This window comes from Gopherus flavomarginatus, chromosome 8, assembly GCF_025201925.1.
Source record: "Gopherus flavomarginatus isolate rGopFla2 chromosome 8, rGopFla2.mat.asm, whole genome shotgun sequence".
NCBI classification, from domain to species: Eukaryota; Metazoa; Chordata; order Testudines; family Testudinidae; genus Gopherus; species Gopherus flavomarginatus.
The window spans coordinates 100,322,959-100,346,246 of record NC_066624.1 but is presented as its reverse complement, the minus strand read 5'-3'; the positions used below and the strand labels follow the sequence as shown (position 1 = coordinate 100,346,246).

At 37.8% G+C, this 23,288-nt stretch overlaps 1 protein-coding gene across 9 annotated transcripts in view; it reads right to left on the bottom strand.

The window, feature by feature from the left end:
- NLGN1 (neuroligin 1) overlaps positions 1–23,288 on the bottom strand; it is a 596,937-nt gene that overhangs the window by 469,073 nt on the left and 104,576 nt on the right. For 4 of the 9 annotated variants that reach the window (XM_050965864.1, XM_050965866.1, XM_050965867.1 and 1 more), the window contains exons 1-2: positions 16,338–16,823; positions 4,422–5,218 (exon numbers count right to left, since the gene is read on the bottom strand). In XM_050965864.1, the coding sequence (XP_050821821.1) occupies positions 4,422–4,914 (493 nt within the window). In that variant the 5' untranslated portion in view covers positions 4,915–5,218; positions 16,338–16,823. Of the gene's footprint in view, positions 1–3,929; positions 3,990–4,421; positions 5,219–16,337; positions 16,824–23,288 lie in introns of those variants that run through there. The other 5 variants (XM_050965860.1, XM_050965861.1, XM_050965862.1 and 2 more) reach the window with 2 other exon arrangements.

The following is a 23,288-nucleotide window of genomic DNA, read 5'->3' as shown; positions in this document are numbered from 1 at the left end:
CTTAGTCCAGCATAGCTTTAAGTACAAAATTCAGAAAGAACAGTTAAAACATTAGCTTATTGGCTTATTGCATTCAACTAGTTCAAAAACAAGAAAGGGGGAGGGGAGAGCGTCAGAACAGCTGTATGCTATTTAGAACAGTTTTATCAGGATAATGATATTTCAGAACCCTGCATATCTGTGGGAGGAAGCAGAAACTGAAAGGTAAGCAGTAAAATTGGGGACGCTGGAATGAAACAAGTTTTACAGTGAACACAATTAGAATAGGATTCCAGTCTGATAAAAAAAGTTACATCTACAGTCAAGGTATATCCCTCAAGGTTCTTTACAAAGTAATGACAGTGCGTTGGCTGCACTGCAGGAGCTCACAGGTTGCCTAAATAGCTGTACATTTAAATATGGCTTCCATCAGTACAGATAGCATTAGAGGTGGTTGGTGTATTAAAATTCAGAGTCTGAAAAAACTTCTACCCTGAGCATTACCTCTCTCAGAAAAACGACTGTAGAAAGTGTGCTAGAATTCAAGCATTTTACGTTATTTCAAATGTGTCATTAAACTACCTCATGTCTTTGAAAACTGCTGCCATCCAACCTTAACAGCTTTAGATTGTGAAGGGATGAAAGGGTCTGTACAAGGCAGTGTTTGGTTCATTATCTTCCTCCATGTATTACTAGTAGAGGGGTGCAACAGGAAATGCCCGTGTGGTGGCTAAAGAATAAAAAACAGGAACAAACAATACTTCAAACACCAACAAAAAATAAAAATAAAAAAAATGGAACATTCTTGTTTAACGTAGTGCACTAGTGCTGGGGACCATGGTGCTAAATTAATGCCTGCTGGTACTGCAAGGATGAGTCTGGCCTCATGAGTCCAGAGTCAGACTGATTGCCTTTCAGTTAGGAGGCATCAGAGGTAAATCCTCCCAGCAAGAGCTTAAGGACAGACTTTCAAAGGTATTAGGTGCCTAAAGCCAGCCCGTAAGTGAGGTATAAAAGCAAGAGTTTCCTTGTGCTCTCCCTGCCCAGGGAAAGCCACAATCTGATCCTTAGTTCCTGGGAAATACTAGCTGAAGTAGATTTGTATTTCTTACAAAAGGCGGCATGGTATGTCCTCAACTCCCACTGAAATTAAAAAACAAGAGGGTTCTTGCAGGAGGTGGTCAGCATTTCGCAAGACCTGGTCCAACATGACCAAAAGTGAGTATCACTGAAATATGCAAAATTCTGACAGAAACACAGAAGACACTATAGGTTAACAAAAAACAAGACAGAGCAAGTTAAGATAGGCTTCCTTCATTCCTTCTCAAATCCCTAAAATGTCTTATATTGCTAATGGCACAGTGTTGTAAAATTATTGATCCCATTCATGAAAGGCAACTGGTTGTGATGGATTTTCCATAATTAAAAAAAGTTTTAAAATCGAGATTGGATGTTTTTCCAAAAGATCTGTTCTAGTTCAAACAGTAATTACTTCAGGGACATCCTGTGGCCTGTGTTACACAGGAGGTCAGATAACATGATCACAATGTTTCTTTCTAGCCTTTCAATCTATAATGCCCATTATAATGTATAACATAACTTTTAGATTCAGTTGCCTTTCATTACCATGCCCACGTACCTGGAGCTTCTTTCTATCTCATTCAAAATGTTGAATTTTCTTACTAATTAACCGATAACTTTATATAGTTAGTGATCAATTAATCCAGTAACTGTCATCCACCGTTCCATGAAACTGAGTTAGGGTGATTCCTTTCAGTGCTTGTACCTAGAACCTAAAAATGTGCATGAGTAGCAGCTAGATTTACTCTAGGTATGTCCCACAGGGTATATATACCCTGTACCCTGAGTACTGAAAGTAAGTACTATAGTCATAACCCAGAGACATGGATCTGAGTGTGTCAAAGCAAAAGAGGTAAGCATCTGCTGTTCTTCCCTGCACCATACCGTAGATTATGGATTCAGTTGGAAGAGTAGCTACAACATTTCAAATAATTATTTCTTTGTTCTTTTGAGTTTATCTGCAAATAAATATGACCTTCTCACCTACAAGACTCTCCCTTCCCCCCCCCATTTGATTTTTTAAAAAATATTCTCTAATAGAAATGTGTGTAATCTTCAGAAAATGAGGGGGCTCTGCATCTTTATCTATGACTGTGTGAATCAATGTCTGAGTGATAGCAGGCAAAAGTTGCTCAATTAATTACACATGCTTGGTGATCTGCATAACAACCACCACTGCAGCATTGCACGTTAGTTGAAGGCCTGCAAATTACTGCAGTTATGAGAATTTGGAGATGGGAATAAGGGGTAATGTTCCCCAGAACACCCCTATTCTCTCACTTTCCACCTTTGTTCGGTGTACTGCACCCCTAGCAGACAGTCAGAGCATCTTTAAAGCAGTAAGAAAAGTATAAGGATTTCCCCAAAATAAGACTGACGTGGAAATATACATAAAACATTGTCTTCTGTGTAAAGTCCAGAAAATTGCACACAGAAATAGGCCTAAACCATTGACAAAAGCCAATATTTTCAGGACCAGATGCTTAGGCTGCTGCTCTACATCTAGGTATCTAAGGGCTTGTCTACACTGGCACTTTACAGCACTGCATCTTTCTCTCTCAGGGGTGTGAAAAAACATCCCCGCCCCAAGCGCTGCAAGTGTCAGCGCTGTAAAGTAGCAGGGTAGACAGCGCTGGGAGCCACGCCCTTCATGGAGGTGGTTTTTCAGACCGCTGGGAGAGCTCTCTCCCAGCACTATGCCGCAACTACACAAGCCATGTTAAAGCGCTGCCGCAGCAGCACTTTAACCTTGCCAGGGAAGACAGGCCTTAAGGAACAGCAGCTGATTTTTCAGAGGTGCTGAGCACCCGACACTACTGTTGAATGCCAACAGGAGTTGTAGTTGCCCAGAACCTTTGAAAACTAGGCCACGTTTATTCTGATGCATAAATATGAAGTTAGGAGCCTAAACATTTTGGCCTAAGTATTTAAAATTATTTCTTGACATGGCCCTTTATGCTTAATTATGCAGGAGATTGACATGTAGTTCTGGGCAAATTATATTAAAAATATTTATGTCAGAACAACTGCATTTCTCAATGTATATGCTGTTCTGACTATAATGTTAATATGATGTTTCTACTGTGGATTTAAGAGTAAAAGCAGCTTCTAAATAATACATTGTTTCACATGTTTTAAATTGTGTTCATTAGCAGATGTACACGTTTTATACTGTACCTCAATAGCTTTGTGAATCTGCAAATGTTCACAAAAGAAATTTGCAAGCTGTCCCTTACTAAGGGACAAAGACTAACACTGGAAGACAATCAGTCAGGAGTTCTAGTTCCAAGTTATGGCGTCAAAATATTTTCACATTTCACTACACCCCTATTAAGAGATTTCTGGCCTTATAGATGCAGCAAAGGCAAACCCACCCTCAATTCTTAAAAAAGGTATAAGTTTACTAAACGAGTTCTGCTGTGGGGAGCTTTACAACTGCTGCTAGGGCTTAATCACAACAACACTGAAATCAGTGGATGTGGGTTTTTTGCCGTTGATATCAGTGGCAGGAGGGCAATCCCTAATGCATATGCACCTCTCACTATGGATGCGTATGCCGTAGTTATACTTGAATGACACTTCTCTAGACTAAAAGGTCCAAGTACAGATGGAACTTGTCAATACAGTCAGCACAAGAGATATAATCAGGTGTAACTGAGTTCAGGCTTTACAAACCTTATCTTCTCATCTAGGCCTCTATTAACTAGGTCTCCATTTAATTATCTTTCTGCAGTCATTAAATACAAGGTATCCCCTAACCTTTCACTTCACAGTATCAGCAATTAGCCTTTTTAAAATTTGTTACTTGTTCTTCCTCTGCAAAGTTTTGTTTTTCCCCCATTTTTTTTTTAGTCCACTTTTATACATACCTCCTTTTCTACAAATTTTCTTGCCGGGTTTTCTGGCACATTCCTTGGATATTCTTTTGACTGAAAAATGAATAGAAGACTAGAAAATAAAATGGAGCTCCATCACAGACAGTAGGAGCATGCAACACCACTATCTAACTTAGATATGGCCTGCTTTTATTAGGTGCGGAGGATTCCCAATTTGTTGTGCCTGCACATGCAATGGATAAATGTTGATGCATCTTCCCAGAAGTCAGTGGGTGGGAATGAGAATTAGGTACCAACTTCAACCTAAAAGTACACGTGCTGTGGGAGAAAGAAAATGAGCGTAGACAGGAAAAATATTTATATCGGAACAGATGCATACACAGAAAAAGCAGCATGCATACATGTAAAATGCTAGCATGCAAACAAGGAAAGCCATGCATGCTACCAGTACACATGAATTAATATTGTTAAACCTTAGAACAGGAAAATAAAAAGGTCTCCTTGTTTTGTCTGCTATTAACTCACCATCCTCAGTTGGGACATATATATTTAAATAGAGGCAGTCTTCATTCTGATCTTGTACATAGGTAGAAACTACATCCAAGTTATTAGTAAACCACACAGGAAGCATGACTTCAGGCAATCTGCCTTCTATAATGTTCTGCGGACACACTGGAGCAAACTGAGTAGCATTTTTGATATCTGACCAGGGAGATGGAGGTTCAGGAGGTTGAAAGCGATGCTCTCCTACTGGTGGGGCAGCATACGGAACCCCAAGAAACTGAATAACAGGCCCCAAAATTTCATTATTAAGTTCCTTCTTAATCCCTCTTATCTTGCCAAAGTTGGTGGTCACGAGTGGGTCAATATCATCCAATTTTTGTGAGGACACAGCTGCAGCATGAAGCAAAAATCCAAGTATACAAAGGACAAAAGTGGCATCCAATCCCATGTGTAATAAACGGACCATGATCGCTCTCCATACACAGTTCAGCCACACGGATCTTGGAAGGGCCATGGTCCCACATTAGTTGTATCGCTACAATGAAGCAATCTTATTTGTATCCACTTGTGTAAAAACAGGGCAACCGCAGGAAATGGATCAAGTTTCCTAAATATGAGCCTGTCAGAAAAATCTCAAAAGGCTTTTCACACGACAAGTATCTTCCATTGATTTCACAGCAGCATCTTCACACAGCACTATTTATCAGCCTACATCCTATTGACAATTCTGTTTTCCATAGTGGCAATATGCAGAGAGCGGCCATCTACTGCAGATTCCCCTCTTATAAATCAAATCCAATTAGCTGCAGGTCTATATCCTGGAGAAAATGAAAATAAATCATTAGTACAAAAGAGCTAATATGGGCAGAGTAATAACTAGTTGTTTTACAAGTTATTGCACATATATTAATATTTGCTAGTGTCATGTAAGTAAATTTCTACAGTAGGTAGTTTATGGGTTCCATGAAATGACGGGTGAACTACTGATTATTGGATTATTTGCAGCGTGACCTCCTTAGTTTATAGAGCTTTTCAGAAGAAACAGACCTCTCAACAATAGTTTTAAAATGCACATTCCTAAAAATAAACAAAATTGCTGCCAGCTCAGATTAAATATGTTTTACCATTACATTTTTATATGACTTAACTGTCCCAAATTCCATTTTAAACTTGTTAGCAGAGATTGGTTTATCAAGACAATAGAAACCATAGATCAATTATTTTATTAAATCTCAAAACTCAGTAAAAGCAAGTCATCTCGTAATGCTGAATGCTAAAACAAAGTAACTTATTAAAAATAGATTACATGTATACATACAAGAAACACTGATTTTCCCATTTTAAAATGTAATTTACAATTCGAACACTGAATCAATTGAAGGGGAAAAAGCCCAATCTTGTGGAATATTTTATAGGGTACAACATGAAACACTTTATATGATGACCTCTTAACCATGTATCTATCTCTGATAGCTAATGGAAAATCAGGATGTGAGGATTTTGGCACTCATTCCTGACAGAGAAACAATCTTTACAATAATTAACTTGACTTCCAAATATTCACAATACAGGACCAGATTCTGGTCCTTCTGAAGTCAAAGCAAAACTCCTACTGACTTCCAAGAAGCAGGACTGGACCTCAAAGGCTGCTTCTTTTGGAAATTATTTGAAGAGGGGAATGAACACACAAATCAAATCGAGTTGTCTGTGTATCACAATTCTCTTTTACGACCCGATTCCTTACACGCTATTGAATGCAGTGAAAGATGTGTGCGCGCGCAAGGAATGCAGAATCAGTTCCCTCTACTCTTAACTTTCAATACAACCATTTAAATGCTCCCACAGATCCTGATTTTTTAAAACACCAATATGTCTATTGCACAATATCCTAGAAAAATAATCTGTTAGGATCAGAGACTATATAATCTGGAATCCCTGATTCTATTTTCAACTCTATTTTATCACAAAGGTTGCGATACAGAGACTGTAATGCAGTAGTTTTGAAGATTGTTTAGAGCATACCATAACATCTTTCCTTTTCATGTTAATCACATTGCCAACACAATTTACAATATACTTTAATTTTAAATGCAGTATAATGTACAAAGTAACAGGGTAATCTTATACTCATTGTAAAATAGTGTGTAATGTACAGGAAATGAGTTTTACTTAGTATACGCCATATTTTGAAACACTTTGAGACAGCATTGGCAGCTTTAATGAAAATTGTTTTTATCATGTCTATACACATGGAAGAGGGAATTCTAAAGAAGAGCTTGTCTAACAGACTGCCCTGCAGTTTGGCTTATTAAAAAGGAGATTGTAAAAGCTATATAGGACAGCAGGAGATTTGGTTCATGTCTAATATTCCTTTAGCTCTGAAAAATCTATCTCAGAAGGCAATAAGGAGATAGATGTAATTTTTTGACAATTTCATCACTCTCTGCTAATTCCAATAGCTTTTGCTGTGAAACTATATTAACATACAGAAGACAGGCTTATGCCCATCTTTCTTCTGTTTCAAATTTTCAGTATTTGTTGGAAACACACAGATTTACTTGCACAAACCATTTCTGAAGATTAATGTATACACTTCTATTTAGCTTAATAAATGTGCAGAATGGCACATGGACAATTGCATCTTGGGAGATTTTTGTTTTGTCACCTTTCAGATTTTGGAGACAGCAAGAACTTTCTTGACCATGAGTAAGAACATGGCATTTCAGAGACTGAAGAGCAGTGGTCAGTACAACCTTCAAAGTCTAAATGAGGAGAAAGTTACTTACTGGCCTAATTTTGGTGGACAGTGATAGATCAGTAAAATATGCCAAACTAGACGGATTTAACACAAGCACTTAAGTCTCAAAGTCTTGGGTTTTTTCAGTGGTAAAGGAATGTGCTCTGCCCCTCTCCCCCCAAAATTCTGATGTTCTCTATTTAATAATAAGTACTTCATTGAAGTAGCTGTTCCACTGAATAGACGGCTTGAGGGATGTCTAAGGAGAAATCAAATTTAACAAAGCAGCACCAAATAATTCCTTCCTTTCTTTTTCACTGCTGAGTCAGTTCAATGTGGAAAATTACCAAGATACACTTTGAATAACAGTTCATTTAGCAGACTCCCTTCTCTTCAAGTGTCAACGCTATTTTTCAGTTATTAAGACAAGCACTTTTTTGGTATACTCCAGTATCAAAAAAGAAATCTAGGAACCAAAAGCAGTAGTGTTAAAAATAACATAAAATTAAATAGTCAGCAGTAGTCCCCTTAATAGTTCAGATGTCAAAGGTTTTCCTCCTAGTTATTAAACTATTTCCGAAAGTGTAGAGCTGTGGTTTTAAAACCTTCCATTGGATGTCATGGCCAGCATGGATAAAGTTTTGTTCTATGAGATCATAAAGAGGCTGCAGTGATAAGAACATAAATCAATAATATGTTTGGCTATTTTCATTAATTAGCCCGTGCTGGTCAGCAGAAGCCAGCAGAGTCAAAGAGTATATAATCCAGTAGGTGGGAAAGGGCTTCCAGCAGCAATGTCCACACATTCTAGTATCTGCATTTATGTTTCTTTTTCAGTAGGGTTCCCCTCCACCCCCAACAGTTAAGGGAATTATTTATGGAGAAGTAATAAGAGATCTGATCTCCTCTGGAAAGGCAGAAATAGTGCATTATTTCAGCCCTATGCAGGGCTGCCTCCAGGGTTTTTGCCATTCCAAGCCACAGGAAAAAAAAATGCAGCAGTTGCAATCGGCGGCACTTCGGTGGCAACTCCACCACGTCGCTTCATTCTTCGGCGGCAATTCGGGGGCTGGGACTGAGGGACCTGCAGCTGAATTGCCCTCAAAGACCTAGATTTGCCGCCTCTTTCCATTGGGCCGCCCCAAGCACCTGCTTGCTGCGCTGGTGCCTGGAGCCGGGCCTGTCCCTATGAGAGTTACCCTGAGGCAAAAAGACTAAAAACATGAAGTCAGGCAAATAGAGAGATTGTTTAGTTTATTCAAGTTCTTGTAGAACTCTAACACAAAGATCTACTTGTTAGCAGTGAGGTGACCTCAGGACAGGCTGGGACTCTTGCCTGGAGCACATCTACCTGTTCTACTTAGTTGTTGCCAGAAACATTTTTTAGACCTCAGCATGTGTTCCCTGTTTACCTTTCCCCTGGTACCTGTACTGGAGCTGACTGGACAGGAACCAGTAGGGAGAAAATTAGTCTTGTGTGGGTGCACTATCAGAAGCAGCAACGAGCAAGCATGGGAATGGGCAGGATGGTGGGCGTTTTTCATTGCTTGAAGAGAAGTTTGGTAACAAACGCTTCACATTTTCCTTCTATCTGATATTAGAGACCGAGACAAAATTCTGCTCTTGTGTACACAACTGTAGTCAGTGGGTTTGTATGGATTTAACCCAGAAAAGGAATGGTTCCTATATCTTTTGACAGAAAATTATTTTCCTTCTATCTACATTAATTTAATGCACTGAAGTCTGTCAAACTGACAGCACTAGAGACTGAAGTTCTGTATATATACACACCCAAGAGATGTACAACACAGGCTACAACAATGCATGCTTCCCCACACTGTCTTGCCAATATATCTCACCCTTAGAGTACACTTGCTTTAGAAAGAAATTCAGTATCCAAACCCATTCAAATCTTTGATCTCTGCTGAAACAGCCAACAATGGTGCCAAATGTTATGTTAGCTATTTTGATGTGGTCAGCTGCCCACCAGGAACTGATCTGAGACCACAAAGGTTATTCCACACAAGTCATCCCACAACTATCTGATGGCAAGAATTTTCAGACAGGACTAGCTGTGATCAGATAGAACTCACTATTTAGAGGTGATTGGCTCCATCTCCTATATGCCCATTCCCTGAGCCATCCACTCCCCTTTATTTAACATTAGTTCTATATAAGTAAACAATGCCATATATTTTATTTTAGATGCATAACAAATTATTAATATACAATTTTATATGTAATATACATAAACACATTTATATATGTAATATACAGTCTATATACATATATCTTTTAGAAGCTTAGTGTTAATAAATAGCTACGTTAAAACAAATGGATAAGACTAAAAAAGGGGCACGGATATTAAACTTGTCTCACATTTTTCAGCCCCATTATATATTTGTTCTTCCTATTAGTGGGAACATTTGCTAGTTATAATATCAAGTGGTCTCTTTAAATACTTTTCGGCAACTTAGATTTACCAAGATAGGAAATTATGATCAGAAGTCTTGCTACTGAATGAGACATGCTAAAGTCTTATGGCATAATGTCATTTACTTCTTATCTTCCATTTTCTGATATCAATAACTATTTTTTAAAATATTCCTACTCCTTAGCTAAAGTAATTGTTTATATTACTATAAGTTGGCTGTTATGTTTAACATGTAGACTAGAACTGTCTGACATTTTGCACAGTACATAGGCAATGAAAATGGTGATTTTACTCAGAACAGAAAGAACAGATAACTCTGTCACTTGTGTGTAAAGTTTAGACAGATAAGTAATACAGATTGAAATTAAAAATGACAGATGCACTGGCTTGGAATATAATGGGTAGTGAAGTGAACCTTTTTCCTTTTAGCAGCTTATGGTTAACTCTTAAATGGACCAAGTATTATACTCAATTTGAATTCTACAACTATTCTGCAAAATACAATGTACAGTTGGTTACCATGTTCATACCAACAATGTGCTTCTGGACTTGAGAATTTTTTGGCTTGGTCTAGAAATTCAAATGATCTTGTTTTAATGATAGATCATGTGGGTGGGAAAATGCCCCAGATATTTCTCATGTGAGTTCTTTGATACAGAAGACTTCTTGTATATTGAAGATTACAATTTATGTAATACTCTGCTGATGAGCATTTTATGAAACATTCACATGCTCCACTATCTTAAATCAAATCTGATCAGTTTTACATTTCATTGTAGAATTCACAACTAGAGAGCCCCAATCCTGCTCCAACTGAAATGACCCGAAGTTCTGTCATTGACTTCAATGGGTAAAAGATTAAGCACTAAAATTCGTACTAAAAACTTAAATGAATAATATATACTTTATGGCCAAATCTTGATTCAACAGGACTAATCCTGAGTAGATGAGCAGAATTTGACCCTTTATCATTGCCCTTTAATATACATTCATCAAATAACTCATGCTTGCACATCAAACATGTAGGAAACATGCCAATTTCTGCATGTTTCTTATCTTTCAGCATTAAGCATTTGAGATACACAGAGTCAAATACAATTGTCTGCCAAACCCTGTAGCTTGCTGGAGAACTCTGAAGGCAAAAAGGCTGGTCTATGCAGAGACTATATGGATTGTTCTTCCATCACAGCACCACACGGTATCACTACCCAAGCATTCCAAATCCATGTCTGTGGAGCTAGATCAATAGCTGTTTCAATTCAGTACACAAATAAATACAGTGTGTATATCTGTGCTACGCCAAAACAGAAAACATTGATATAATTAGCCCAGAATCAGATCTCAGTTCCATCAATGTAACTGAGATCAGAATCAAACGGATTTTGATTCTGTCTTTCTTCTTAAGATAAACATAAATACAACTTTGCTGAGCACAAAGCTGTCACCTCTAACTATAGTTCAGAATCTAGAGCAAGGGGTTTTTGTGTAACACTTACAGCACTGTAGAATACACACTACATTTAGTATTAGTATTAAATGGACCTATCATCTAGTTTAGGATTCCATTTACTGTGATGTATCATTCAGGTTTTTGATTCTACATCTGTAGCTGTAACTTCACTTGTATTTGCTCTAAAATGAATTTCATGCTTGTTTTTCTTAATTAAACTTTCTTTAGCAGTCTCTAATATGTATATTATTAAAACTCATTAAGTCCTATTCATGCTTGCCTGTCACTTTTGACTTCACGTTCATATACTGAAGTGCTCCATTGCTTTATAAAAGGAAGAAAACTAAATAATAAATATGAGAACTTGAACGTTTTATGAGTGTCAGTATGAGAAAGTGGCTGCAAGGCCATAAGGTTTCACACAAAAAAAACATTACAGCTAAAGCTAACTCGCTGACACATCTCTGATCTATAAAGTCTGCAGTAATGGCAGCACTAAAGTGTTGTGCCACAGACTGGAGATTTTTCCCCCACATGAAATAGACATAGCAAAGACTATCTTTACTGTTGTAAAAAATTAAAATAAAATTTCTCAAAAGCTTAGTGTATAATAATGTTAAATGTCTGCAGTGATTTACTCTTTCCATCTGACTTCATGTTTAGCTCCTGTTACTTAGCTGGCTGTTCTGCTTTCCTTGTCCTTTGCTACCTGGAAGAAGATAGATACCTAATTAGGTTACAGAAACCTAGTCTCAGGTCTCCTTGTGATCATGTTGGCCATGATTCCTGCAATAAGAAATGGACATGATTCCTGCAATAAGAAATACTTTGAAACCAGGATGCATCAGTTCTCTTGATACAACAATTTCAGGACCTTATTCTCCTCTCACACCAGGAGTAAAACAGGAGTAACTTCACTGACTTCAATGAAGTTACAATGGTGAGATCAAGAACTAAAAATTTTTTGTTTTATATTGCACTATTCCTCTTAAATGTGATTGTTAGAGTTACACACTATTACTAATAAGTGGCATTTTCCACTTTCAATTAAACAAATAAGTTTTTTTTAAAAAGTCATTTAAAAATTACTAGAATTCAGCTCCTGCAGCTTTCCATATAACCAGGCATGTAAATATTGAGCAGTCTTTTCTAAATCACTTAAATGGACAATTCAATTATAAAGTGCAACGTCAACCTGTTTCCCTCATTAACTCATTACAACCAGTTCAACAAGTATGCTAAGGTCATCTTTACGAAGGTCCATTTTGGAATATTTTTAGGAAATACTAAAAAAAAAAAAAAACACACACAAACAAAAAAAACCAAAACCACAACTTTCTGCACTTTACATTGATTTTTCAATTAAAAAAAATTAACTTGAAATAGAGTCGGCTTGCCCCCGCGCACAAACTCTGTCCCCCTGCACCACTTCTGTGGTTGTAAATCACACGTTACCAATTTTAAAGATGGCTTTTCTTCCCTCTTTCTGTGAGAAACACCCAAGCAAACACTAATGGAAACTGACTAACAGATTCAGTGGCTACAGTGAAACTGACTATACAAAAAGTGTTACATACACACAAAGAAAAGAAACTTTAAAAGTGGGTAGGGTAATTCTCTAAACACTTTCATTCATAGTAACCTAACCTTTTACTTGTAACAACAGTGGCAAAAAATGTTTAGACATAAGTATTTGGCCAGATCCCCAACCAGTGTGAATTGTTGTGGGTCCGTTTTCATCAATAATCCACCCCATGATTTTTACGTGGTCAGTGTCCCTTTAACATTCTTTATGTAAAAACTGATTATAGAGGGTGCACAGAAAAACAAAGCAAACCTAAGCAAATACACCCATTACATATCTGCATGAAACGTGACACACAGCTTAGCCATTTATCAACCGATAATTATGAAAACATGGAAAACGTGGGTTTTCAGAAGCAGGTGCAAATACAAAGCTGAGTCACTAAGAAGTCAGCAGGATTCTCACCTGTAATACCAATAGTGATTGTGGGGAATTTAATGCCATCGCTTGTCACTAAAATTACAGGATGTGCTTTCAACGTGCAATGCTTCCTGAAGTTTTCCCAACTAGCTCCCTCTTTCACCATCCACTAACTTTCTCCCTCCCTTTGATACAAGCTCTTCTGCAACAAATACCAATGTGTTACAGTTAAAATGCATGTTCCCTTATGTGTTCAAATGCATTTCTTCACAATATACATAAATGTAATATATTGATGTAAAAATACAAAAACATTTAATCTTCAATCAACATTTTTGTCTTTTGACTATCTGCTACCCCTACAATTATAGGGATTTTTAGGATACTGATAAGTAATGGACATAGTACTATCCTACCAGAACAGATTGTACTGCAATTATTCCTGCAGTACATTTTAAAAATATCTTCTGCAACACTTTCTAATGAGCATCTGGCAATGTGTGGCCTTTTCATTATCCACTTTCAGAGAATGACTGTATTATGCTCATCATCCTTTTTCATTATTTAATTTTTAAATAGTTTCCTTCCGTGTGATTTAAAAAACCCCACAAATACAGCAACAAACAAGTGATTCAAAGCAGGCCGGAGATCTACAATACAGATCTACATATGTATTAGTAGAGAATCTCTCTATTAGTCTACAAACTAAATTCATCTCTCAGCTGCTGCTGCTTCTCTCCTCCCCCTACTCTATTCTAACAATAGTGTAGTGTGTGCTTATGTATGAGTCGGTGGTTATGAAATATGCAAATTGATAAAAATAAAGTTAACACTATCCCCAAATCTTCTATCCACTTTCAAATGAAAGTATCAAGTTCCTACTCTATCCTGCTCTTTGAATCTCCTTCCTCAACAGACTGCTCCACCTCCAGCCATATAATCCTGAGCATGCCCACTTTGTTAAGAGTCTTAACAGCCAGGATATTATCTTTTTTTTTTGCTAGGATGGGTAAAAATATCCCAAATCAGTTTCAGCCCAACCTCCTTGTTCATTTCCACATAAGAGTATTGTCATAAGCAGTCTGTATTGCCTTCACTAGCTTCCTTTGCTGTTTCCATATGTCATCCAAAAGGGAGGTGTTCCACCAAATGCTGCTTCTCAGCACACTTAGCATGATTATGTTCAGGATCATCCTTCCTTCCAGTCACATTCTGCATGACATATCATAGAATAAGAGAATGCCTTTTTTCTTCATATGGATCTACATTTCCCTCATCCTTTACCCCAAAAAAGCCATTAATTTAGAACATTACTTCAGTCTGTGGCTTTCCTGTAAGAAAGCTGGTGACATTCATCAAAAGGTAGCTAAGGTGAGAAAAGAGTAAATTTATATCAGGGCAATATTCTGGAAAAAAAAAAGTTAGAAGGTCAAAATTTTCAAAGGAGCCTAGAGTTAGTTACCTAAATCCACACGGAAAAATCAAAAGAAATGGATTGATTTTTGAGAGGTGCTTAGCCCACACACATTTCACAAAAGCAGGCCACTTTAACTATGAATTTAGGAGCTCAGCTCTAGCAACCCAGATGTTAATATTACGGCCCATGTTTTTAGGTATCCATGTGGATACGGTGAAAGGCCATCTTGCACCATTTATAAGGCTTGAGCTATTTCGTGAGTAGCCTTTATTTGAATGAAACACCAAGAAAAGAGAGGACAAGGAAGTCTGAAGAGCTCAATGTTCCTTGTTCACCTATAATCAAGGTCTAAATACACTGAAATACTCCTACTGTAAAACAAAACCAAAAAAAATAGCAACCAACCAGGAGTTTAGAGGTCCTTGAAAATTTGTTTTCAGTACGTTCACAAGTAAATGTCTAATGTGAATCACCTGTCCATACTTACTGGTACAGGCAGGTACCTCACATGCATTTGTATAAATGCAAATATCTTCAGTGGAAGGCACTGCCTGAAAAATGTTTGCTGAATAACTTGCTTGAGTTCTTGCTACAAGGAGCAGTTTCATTTCAAATTCATGAGACACTTAAGTGTGCCAAAAACATGGTATTTGATATTTATTGCAGGCACAAGGTGTGTCCATTTTATATGAATTCATGTTAATACCACAGTTTTTAAAACTAAAAAACAAACTAATTTAAAAAAAAATCAAACTAAAAATATAACCCCTAAAAAAGGTCACTAGATTGAGAGGGGGGGAAATGGTTTCTTCTGATCATGTCACCTGCTGCAAGAATGACACAGTTTACTCAACCTGTGTTTTGTTTAAATAAAACAATTATTCTAATTTAATTGTTTTGGAATCATATGCACCCTCAAAATGATTTGTGATAAACACCCTTTCTCCTGATTCCAAGGTAACTTCTAGCTTGAGAAGTCAATTAATATTAAGTAATCTGACTGATTAATTTTCATTAAACCTCCTGAAAATTGATTTTTTCTTCAGCAAATCAAGATGAGGCTCTAGTGCATTTTCCAGTGGAAGAGAAAGAGGAAGGAGTCCTGAACACCCAGGATTCAGATGCAAGAAGATGTCTGAAGGAAAAAAAAAATCATCCATCCGGCACGGCAGCCTAGCAGGAGGCACTGTATTGCCCTGATGCATCAGAAATGCAACTCGGGGCTGCACGATGCACACAACAGTTCAGTGCCTGGGCAAAAATCAAGCTAGAACATCTACTTATTTGAAGAGGGAAGAGGGAATAAAGTTAGGCTGGCTGCATTAGGGAGAGCAATGCGTGCGATTGCAAAGGAGATGATCCAAACATTACGAGTACCCTATTTCTAGGTGATACGGCGCTGCCTTCTGTGCGTTTCTCTCTCTCTCTGTACGCGGCCAAATCTCCCTGCAAAGATTTCCCCCAAGCAGAAGAAGGGCAAACGCTGGGGCGATCCCTGCATCCGGATTCCTTTCAGGCATCGGGGCTGGCTCTTGTAAGTTACACAGGCAAGAAATCTACCAGATAAGAATCAACCCCAAGCCCTGTCTTGCAGGCGAAGTTGCAGAAGCTAAAATGCCATTCTCTTTGCACACACGCACGAATGTTTTGTAAGTCGGGGGAGAGGCAAACACTGACCGTTTGGCAGCTGTGCAAAATGCCTATGAACTCACTATCCTTGCACCCCCAAGCAAAGAATTCCCTGATTGCATCCCCTTCTTATTGTAGCAGTAACAGATCCGCCCTCGCCCACCCCAATAACAGAAACAGAAATTTAACCCCTCAACAAACACTTACGCAGACAGACATGGGCACCACATTGATTCCCCCTCCCGCCCCCAAATAATTCAAGGGGTCAATTTCTATCACACCGCACTGCAAACCCCACAACGTTGAAAAGCAGCAAAGTATTTACCAGTTCACAGTGGCTTTTTGCAATCACAGCTAAACCTGTAATTCACTGGATTCGAGTCGTTATCCCTTTTTCAAGCAGCTGTAACCCCCGGGTTTTTAAATCATCCCCGGACACTTCCAAATTGTATCGATTGATATAATTTTTTTTTCCCTCGCCCAAGACTGGGGCGAAAAAATCCCCATCCGGAATTCATCATCCTGTGTAGCAAGCCACCTCCATTTAAATCCGACCATCAGGCAAGAAATAGAAATGATCAAACGTTACTTCTTTTCAGCTGCAATCAGATAATCCTACTAATCCAATAGATTTATCTCGATCTGAAATTGCCCTCCTGATGAATCCCCTTTGCTTGATGTCCAGTTGCGTGATTTCAGAGCACTGTTGGGTGACTGAAGGAGGTTGTGTGTGTGTTTCTTTTCTTTTCTTTTTTTTAAAAAAATCTTTTTTGGATCCTGGATGCACTGCTAGCTAAAAAAAATGCCGAGAACCTTGGTTTTCCCCTATTATAGGTTTCAACTCCAAATTGCTGTTGGATGAAAAATAGTACAAAGATACCCCTAGTGGTCACCAGCTGAATGGCACAAGTTCTTACTCTAAAAGACAGCCATCTGCTTACATAAGTTCAATTTTAGGAGGCTGTTCAGGCTTCTTAATTAACCATGTCTCTGGACAGTGAATAACTTTAATAGTGCAAAGGCTCCACAATAAATGACTTGATTTTTAAACTTTTTTTAAGTTTAAAAAGCTGTATTGGATTTTTACACAGTGTTCATTCAAAAGGAAAAAAATTCTGCACATGCTAGTAATAAATATATATCTTTTGTATATACATAAGAATATTATTTCATGCAAACAAATTTAGGTGCATATCACTTAATTTCATGTGTGTACACATTCACACACAAATGTACGAAATTATGCAGATATAAGTTACATCTAAAAGAAAAAGTCTGCAGAATATACATATTGTGTATATACAATAATATTATTTCATATAAACAAACATTGGTATGAAATAGTAGCTATTCATATCCATTTTTCTTGAAAAAATCATTACCTGGACTTCATATATTTGTGACTATTTCCATTCCATAGTTTTTTAAACCTTTTTTTGGCTTTTTGTTACTTTTTAAAATTGATTTTTGCCTACTTTGCATATTTAAATTCAGTCATATGCTTCCCTCCTATTGAAATATCATTTTTGCTACTGAGGCCACAGCAGGAGAATGAAAGGTGACAATTCAGGATGGATTAGTGGGACCAGTGGCAGAAATGACCCTTTGAATTCTGAAATGCCAACATATTAAAACATTAGCCAGAAACACATGCTCAGAAGCTCCCAAGCACCCTGAGTTAAGCCTGTTTAAGAGAAGTCATTAACATATCACGTTCTGTTAGCAGGGGCTCTCCCTTCTGTCTAACACTAAAAATTATAGATTTTTAACAAATCTGTATCATTTTAAAATATTGACATTAATCAAGCACAGCCCACACGTTCAAGATTCCAGTGTGCCTATAGCTTCAGGCAAGGTCTAAAGGTGCCCATAAATTTGATAAGCTTTTATTCTCCTTACCTGCACACAGGCCCCCCAGAATTCAGTGGCGGATCTAATCTATATGTCTATGGCAAGGATGAGAGCATTTGGTGGCAGTGCACAGTGAATTCTGTGGTATTTCTGCAGCACTGGAACCATTTTAACTGTATGCATTTAACCTAGTATGTGCCAATAACACAGAATTCAGTTTCAACGTGCCATGGCCCTAGAAGCACTCACAAACCATGTAATTTAACTCTTTCACTACAGTTGAAAACACAGGTGTTGCAGAATTGGCAGAGAAAAGCACATCACATATTGCCCTGACTGTGAAACAAGATTTCTGTTCTATTCTTCTCAACGAGGCACTGGGAAAAAAAGGTTTAAACCCAGAAATAGATTCTGTAAACAAAGTTACGGTAATTTATGAATATCAGCCAATCACATGCCACCAATTTGACCAAGGCCCAGATTTTTACAGGCATTTAAGAGTTGCTCTGTTCAATCCTGCGACAGCTGATTTAGAAGCCTAAATATCACTTTCAAAAATGACCCAGGCACTTTGGTGACTTTCAATGAGACTGAGGCCTTTTGAAAATGAAATTTAGGCCCCTAAATCAGTTAGGCATTGCAATTTTAAACTGTGGGCCTGAAACACCAAACAACCAAGGACCAAAACTATCATTATGGAAGGTGAAAAAAAAAGGAGACAGTCTCTAATTGTTACTTTTAATATTTTTAGATTTTAACAAAATTGTTAAAAAAAAAGATATAGGAAAAACTGAAGATACCCAGCTGGGTGCCCATAAGTACCCACCAAAATCAGCCTATTTATTGACACTCTGAACTTGGTGAGGGCCAGCCAATAATGGTTTGTCCTTTGGAGCATTGCCGCACTGAGAAATCTGAGAAAACAACCTTAAAATGAAATAAATGCATCCTCCTCCCCATTCTGTGAGTTATTCATGTGACTTTTCCTTTTCTAGATCGCCTAAGGATGCATGTAGCTTCTCCAGTGTCCCCCATAGTGTGTCGTTAATATTCCTCCAGGACATTTCACAGAAGGAATAACCAGACAGCAGGAGAGCTCCCATGTTTCACTGAACAGCTCAGCAACCACCACAGAATTGTGTCATTTTAAAAAGTTGGGCAATGGGTGGATGTGAGGCTAAGAAGGGTTGCTAAATCCTGGCATTTCTTCTTATACAATTTCTCAAAATCTGCCCATTGTTCTCTATTCTCTGTGACAAAACCCCTGTTGAGGCTCTCATTATTTACACCTTACCTACAGCAACCAGTCATCTCTGACCTGGTAGGCTCCCATCTGCCTCCTTCACGACTCCTCTGAGCCTGTTCAAAATTGGTGCTACCAAAACCATCTGCAAGTCTGCTGCTCTAGACACACCAAGCTCCTCTTCAGATCACTCTTTTGGCTTCCCCTCACAGTCTAGACAAAATTCGCCCCTGCCTTCAAAACATTGGCCAACTTGTCTCCTACCTATTTCTCTGATCTCATCTCTTTCCACTGCTTTCCCTACTTTACTTCATTCCTTCTAAGTCATATGATTAACCACCCTTTTCTCCCAAGACACCCCATTGATAGGGCCCTACCAAATTTACAGTCCATTTTGGTCAATTTCATGCTCATAGGATTTTAAATATTGTCGATTTCATGATTTCAGATATTTAAATTTAAAATGTCAGTGTTGTAACTGTAAGAGTCCTGACCAAAAAGGGAGTTGGGGGATGGGGTCCACAAGGTTACTGTAAGGGGGTTGCAGTATTGCCACCCTTACTTCTGCGTTGCCTTCAGCCCTCTACAATAACCTTGCGACTCCTCCCATGACCCCCTTTGGGGTCTGCTCCCCCTCCAGATTGAGAAACTCTGGTCTCCCCCATGAAATCTGTATAGTATAAAGTAAAAGTAGACAAAAGACCAGATTTCATGGGGGAGACCAGCTTTCAGAGTCCTTGCCATGTTTTTCATGGCCGTGAATTTGATAGGACCCTACCCATACACCTCGAACTCCCTCTCCGATCCACTTGGACATGCCTCCATCCTCTCTTCCTTCAAGTCTTTCCTCCTTCAAGGAGGCCTATAAATCCTAAATTACTTGAACCCTTCCCAAGATGAGGCACTAACTAGCTTCATTTATTAACCAAAAATGTCCAGAAAAAATAATCTCCATTCAAAACCTGCAGAATTACAAGTCACATATTTAACAATTCACCACTGCAGAGATCAAAAGCTGTCCATTGCTTCCCTTCTCTCTCCATGGGCTGCATATGATCTAAATTAATGTGTACTTCTGTGGAGTTATATTCTCTGTATGGTATTACTAGCAGATTACACAAGATCATGTTTTTACAGCAGCAAATCTAAGGAATTAAAAACTTCACAGCACGCACAAAGTCCTGGGCAAGGTGGCAATATAGCAGTTACTTTTAACTTTACCCTTAGGTGTGTGCAGAAACCACTGGAAGTCTTTTATTCATTCAAATCTTGTTTTGTCTCTTTTATTTTAGGTATTATCCTTTAGCCCTCTAACTCATATTCAGGTTTTTTGATTGATTTTTCAGAACTTTTGCCTGCATTGGTAGTATGTAACACCAAAATATTATTGATGGGCAATTTTAAAATCCATATGAATGATATATATGATAGATTTTCTCATCAATTCTTGTGACTATTGAACTTTGTATATATTAGTACATGTACATTAGTAAGAGCAAGGGATCATTGACATAATGTAATTAATTCACTTGCTTTGTGTTTATCTGAAATTACTCAGTATCATTACTTTTTTTTTTTTGCTTTCTTTTTCACCTCAAATATCTTTTACACCTCAAATGTTTCTGTCTACTGATCAGTCTCACAGATGGATGTTCAGTCTAATTTGAAGTTTGATTTCCATTAATTCCAGTGGGGTTTGCATCAGTAACTAAGTTAAGGGCTTATCTACATATGAAAATTAATCTGGAATAAGGTAGGGTGTAAATTTAAAGCAGATTAACTCTTCCCGATTAACATGTGTGGATGCTTTTTTTTTTTTTTTTGAATAAGGATGTATTGTTCTGAATTAGCTTAATCCATGAAGCACTTTTATTCCAGAATAGGAACATTCACACATGGAGCTAATCAGGAAAAATTAATCAGGCATAGCTATTCTGGAACAAAATCTCTGTGCAGACAAACGCTAAACTATTTTGTCCCTATTTCTGATCTGGTAAATCTGACTTGTGTTTGAGGAAACAGATCCAACTGCAAATGTTTATAATAGAAATTCATGTATTAATCAGGAGAAAATAGCTCCCTTGATTAAGGGCATTCCAAGTTATCAGCTTTGTTACATTCCTACTGTAAGGCATGGAGTTTAAAATAGAAGCTGAGAGCAACTGGTTTATAGGTCTTTTTGGCATCTTGGAACTCCACGATAATAAGACATTCATATATCCAAAGATTCTGGCTGCTTCAAAGGCAGTTTATTACTCAGATTATTTTTACAGGAGAGAAACATCCCATGCAACATCAATAAGCTTCTTAATCAGGAAAGACCAGTTAAGCACTTGGCTTGTACTGACTTCCAGGTAGAATGCACACATTGTTCTGTTAAGCTTCCTATTTATGTCCTAACATTCCATTGCTTCTGAATGATAATAGGTGATGGCAGCACAATGGACAACTTAGAGGAACAGCAGTGAAAATATAAAGATTATTTTTATGCCACCTGTAGTAGTGTTTAATGTTTTGAAAGTATTTTTGAATAATGAGATGTTTTAGTTTTCTGATCTCTTGTTGCATCCAGTGGTGCTCTTTGAATTTTTCATTGCAGACATAAAATATGTCCTCTTCAGTTATCCTTCTCAGATTTCATGGAGCTAACGCCCTACACTTAGCTCTGTTACATCTTCTCATGACCTAGTTCCTATTTGGTAGGTAAAAGAATGCTTGCCTATTTTTGAGCCAATTCTCCTGTAAATTATGAACCTCTCTTTTTCATTCTGAAATTTATAAAAAACAAAAAACAGAACAACTGACATAAATTCTTTAGAAAAAGCATCTCTTTCCACTTGCAGGTAATTTGTCTTGCTATCCAGTTTGGAGTTTTTGAACACAGAGGGTCAAACTTAGCCCTAATGTAAGTGAACCCAACTTCTAATGAATATGGTCCATAGTTTTTCACTAAACTGCTGGAAAAACATGATTATAGAAATCAAAAAAACGTTGGGCTAGGAGCAACCTCAAGAGGTCATTGAGCCCAGCTTCTGACACTGAGGCAGGAACAACTAAACCTCGACTGTCTCTGACGGGTGTTTGTCTAACCTGTTCTTAAAAATCTCCAGAGATGAGGATTCCACAACCTTCCTTTGAAGCCTATTCCAGTGCTTAACTACCCTTATAGTTAGAAAGTTTTTCCTAACATGTAACCTAAATCTCCCTCGATTCAGATTAAGCCAATTACTTCTTGTCCTATCTTCAGTGGACACGAACAACAGTTGTAACCCGTCCTATTTACAACAGCCCTAAACATATCTGGAGACTTATTAGCCTTCTACTCCAAGACTAAACATGCCCATTTTTTTCAATCATTCATCATAGGTCAGGTTTTCTAAATCTATTATAATTTTGAAGCTCTCCTCTGGACTGTCTCTGGTTTGCCCACATCTTTTCTAAGTTGTGGTGCCTAGAACTGGACTCACGACTTCAGCTGAGGCCTCCCCAAAGCCGACTAGCATGAGACTATTACCTCCCATGTCTTACATATGATGGTTCTGTTAATACACACAACTTTTTTAGCAAGTGCATCCTATTGTTGATTCATATTCAATTTGTGATCCACTATAATCTCTGGATCTTTTTCTGCAGTACTAATGCCTAGCCAGTTATTCCCCATTTTGTAGATTTGCATTTGATTTTTTTCTTTCCTAAGCATAATACTTTCCACTTATCTCTATTGAATTTCGTCTTGTTGATTTGAGACCAATTCTCCAATTTATCAAAGTCATTCTGAATTATAATCCTGTCCTCCAAAGTGCTTGCAACCTGTCCCAGCTGGGGGTGATCTGCAAATTTTATAAGCATACTCTCCACTCCAATATCCATGTAATTAATGAAAATATTGACTAGTACTGGACCCAGGACAGACCCCTGCAGGACGCCACTAGATACATCCCTCAGTTTGACAGCAAACTATTGATATCTCTTTGAATATGGTCTTTCAACCACTGCTGCACCACTTCATAGTAATTTCATCTAGACCACACTTCCCAAATTTATATATGAGAATGTCATGTGTCAACAGTCTAACTAATTTTAAGATATATGACATCTATCACATTATATTCATTGCATTCTTATCTGAAGGTATACACAGAAGTGATGTAGCTGATGATCTGGCCAAAGTTGGAAGATGGA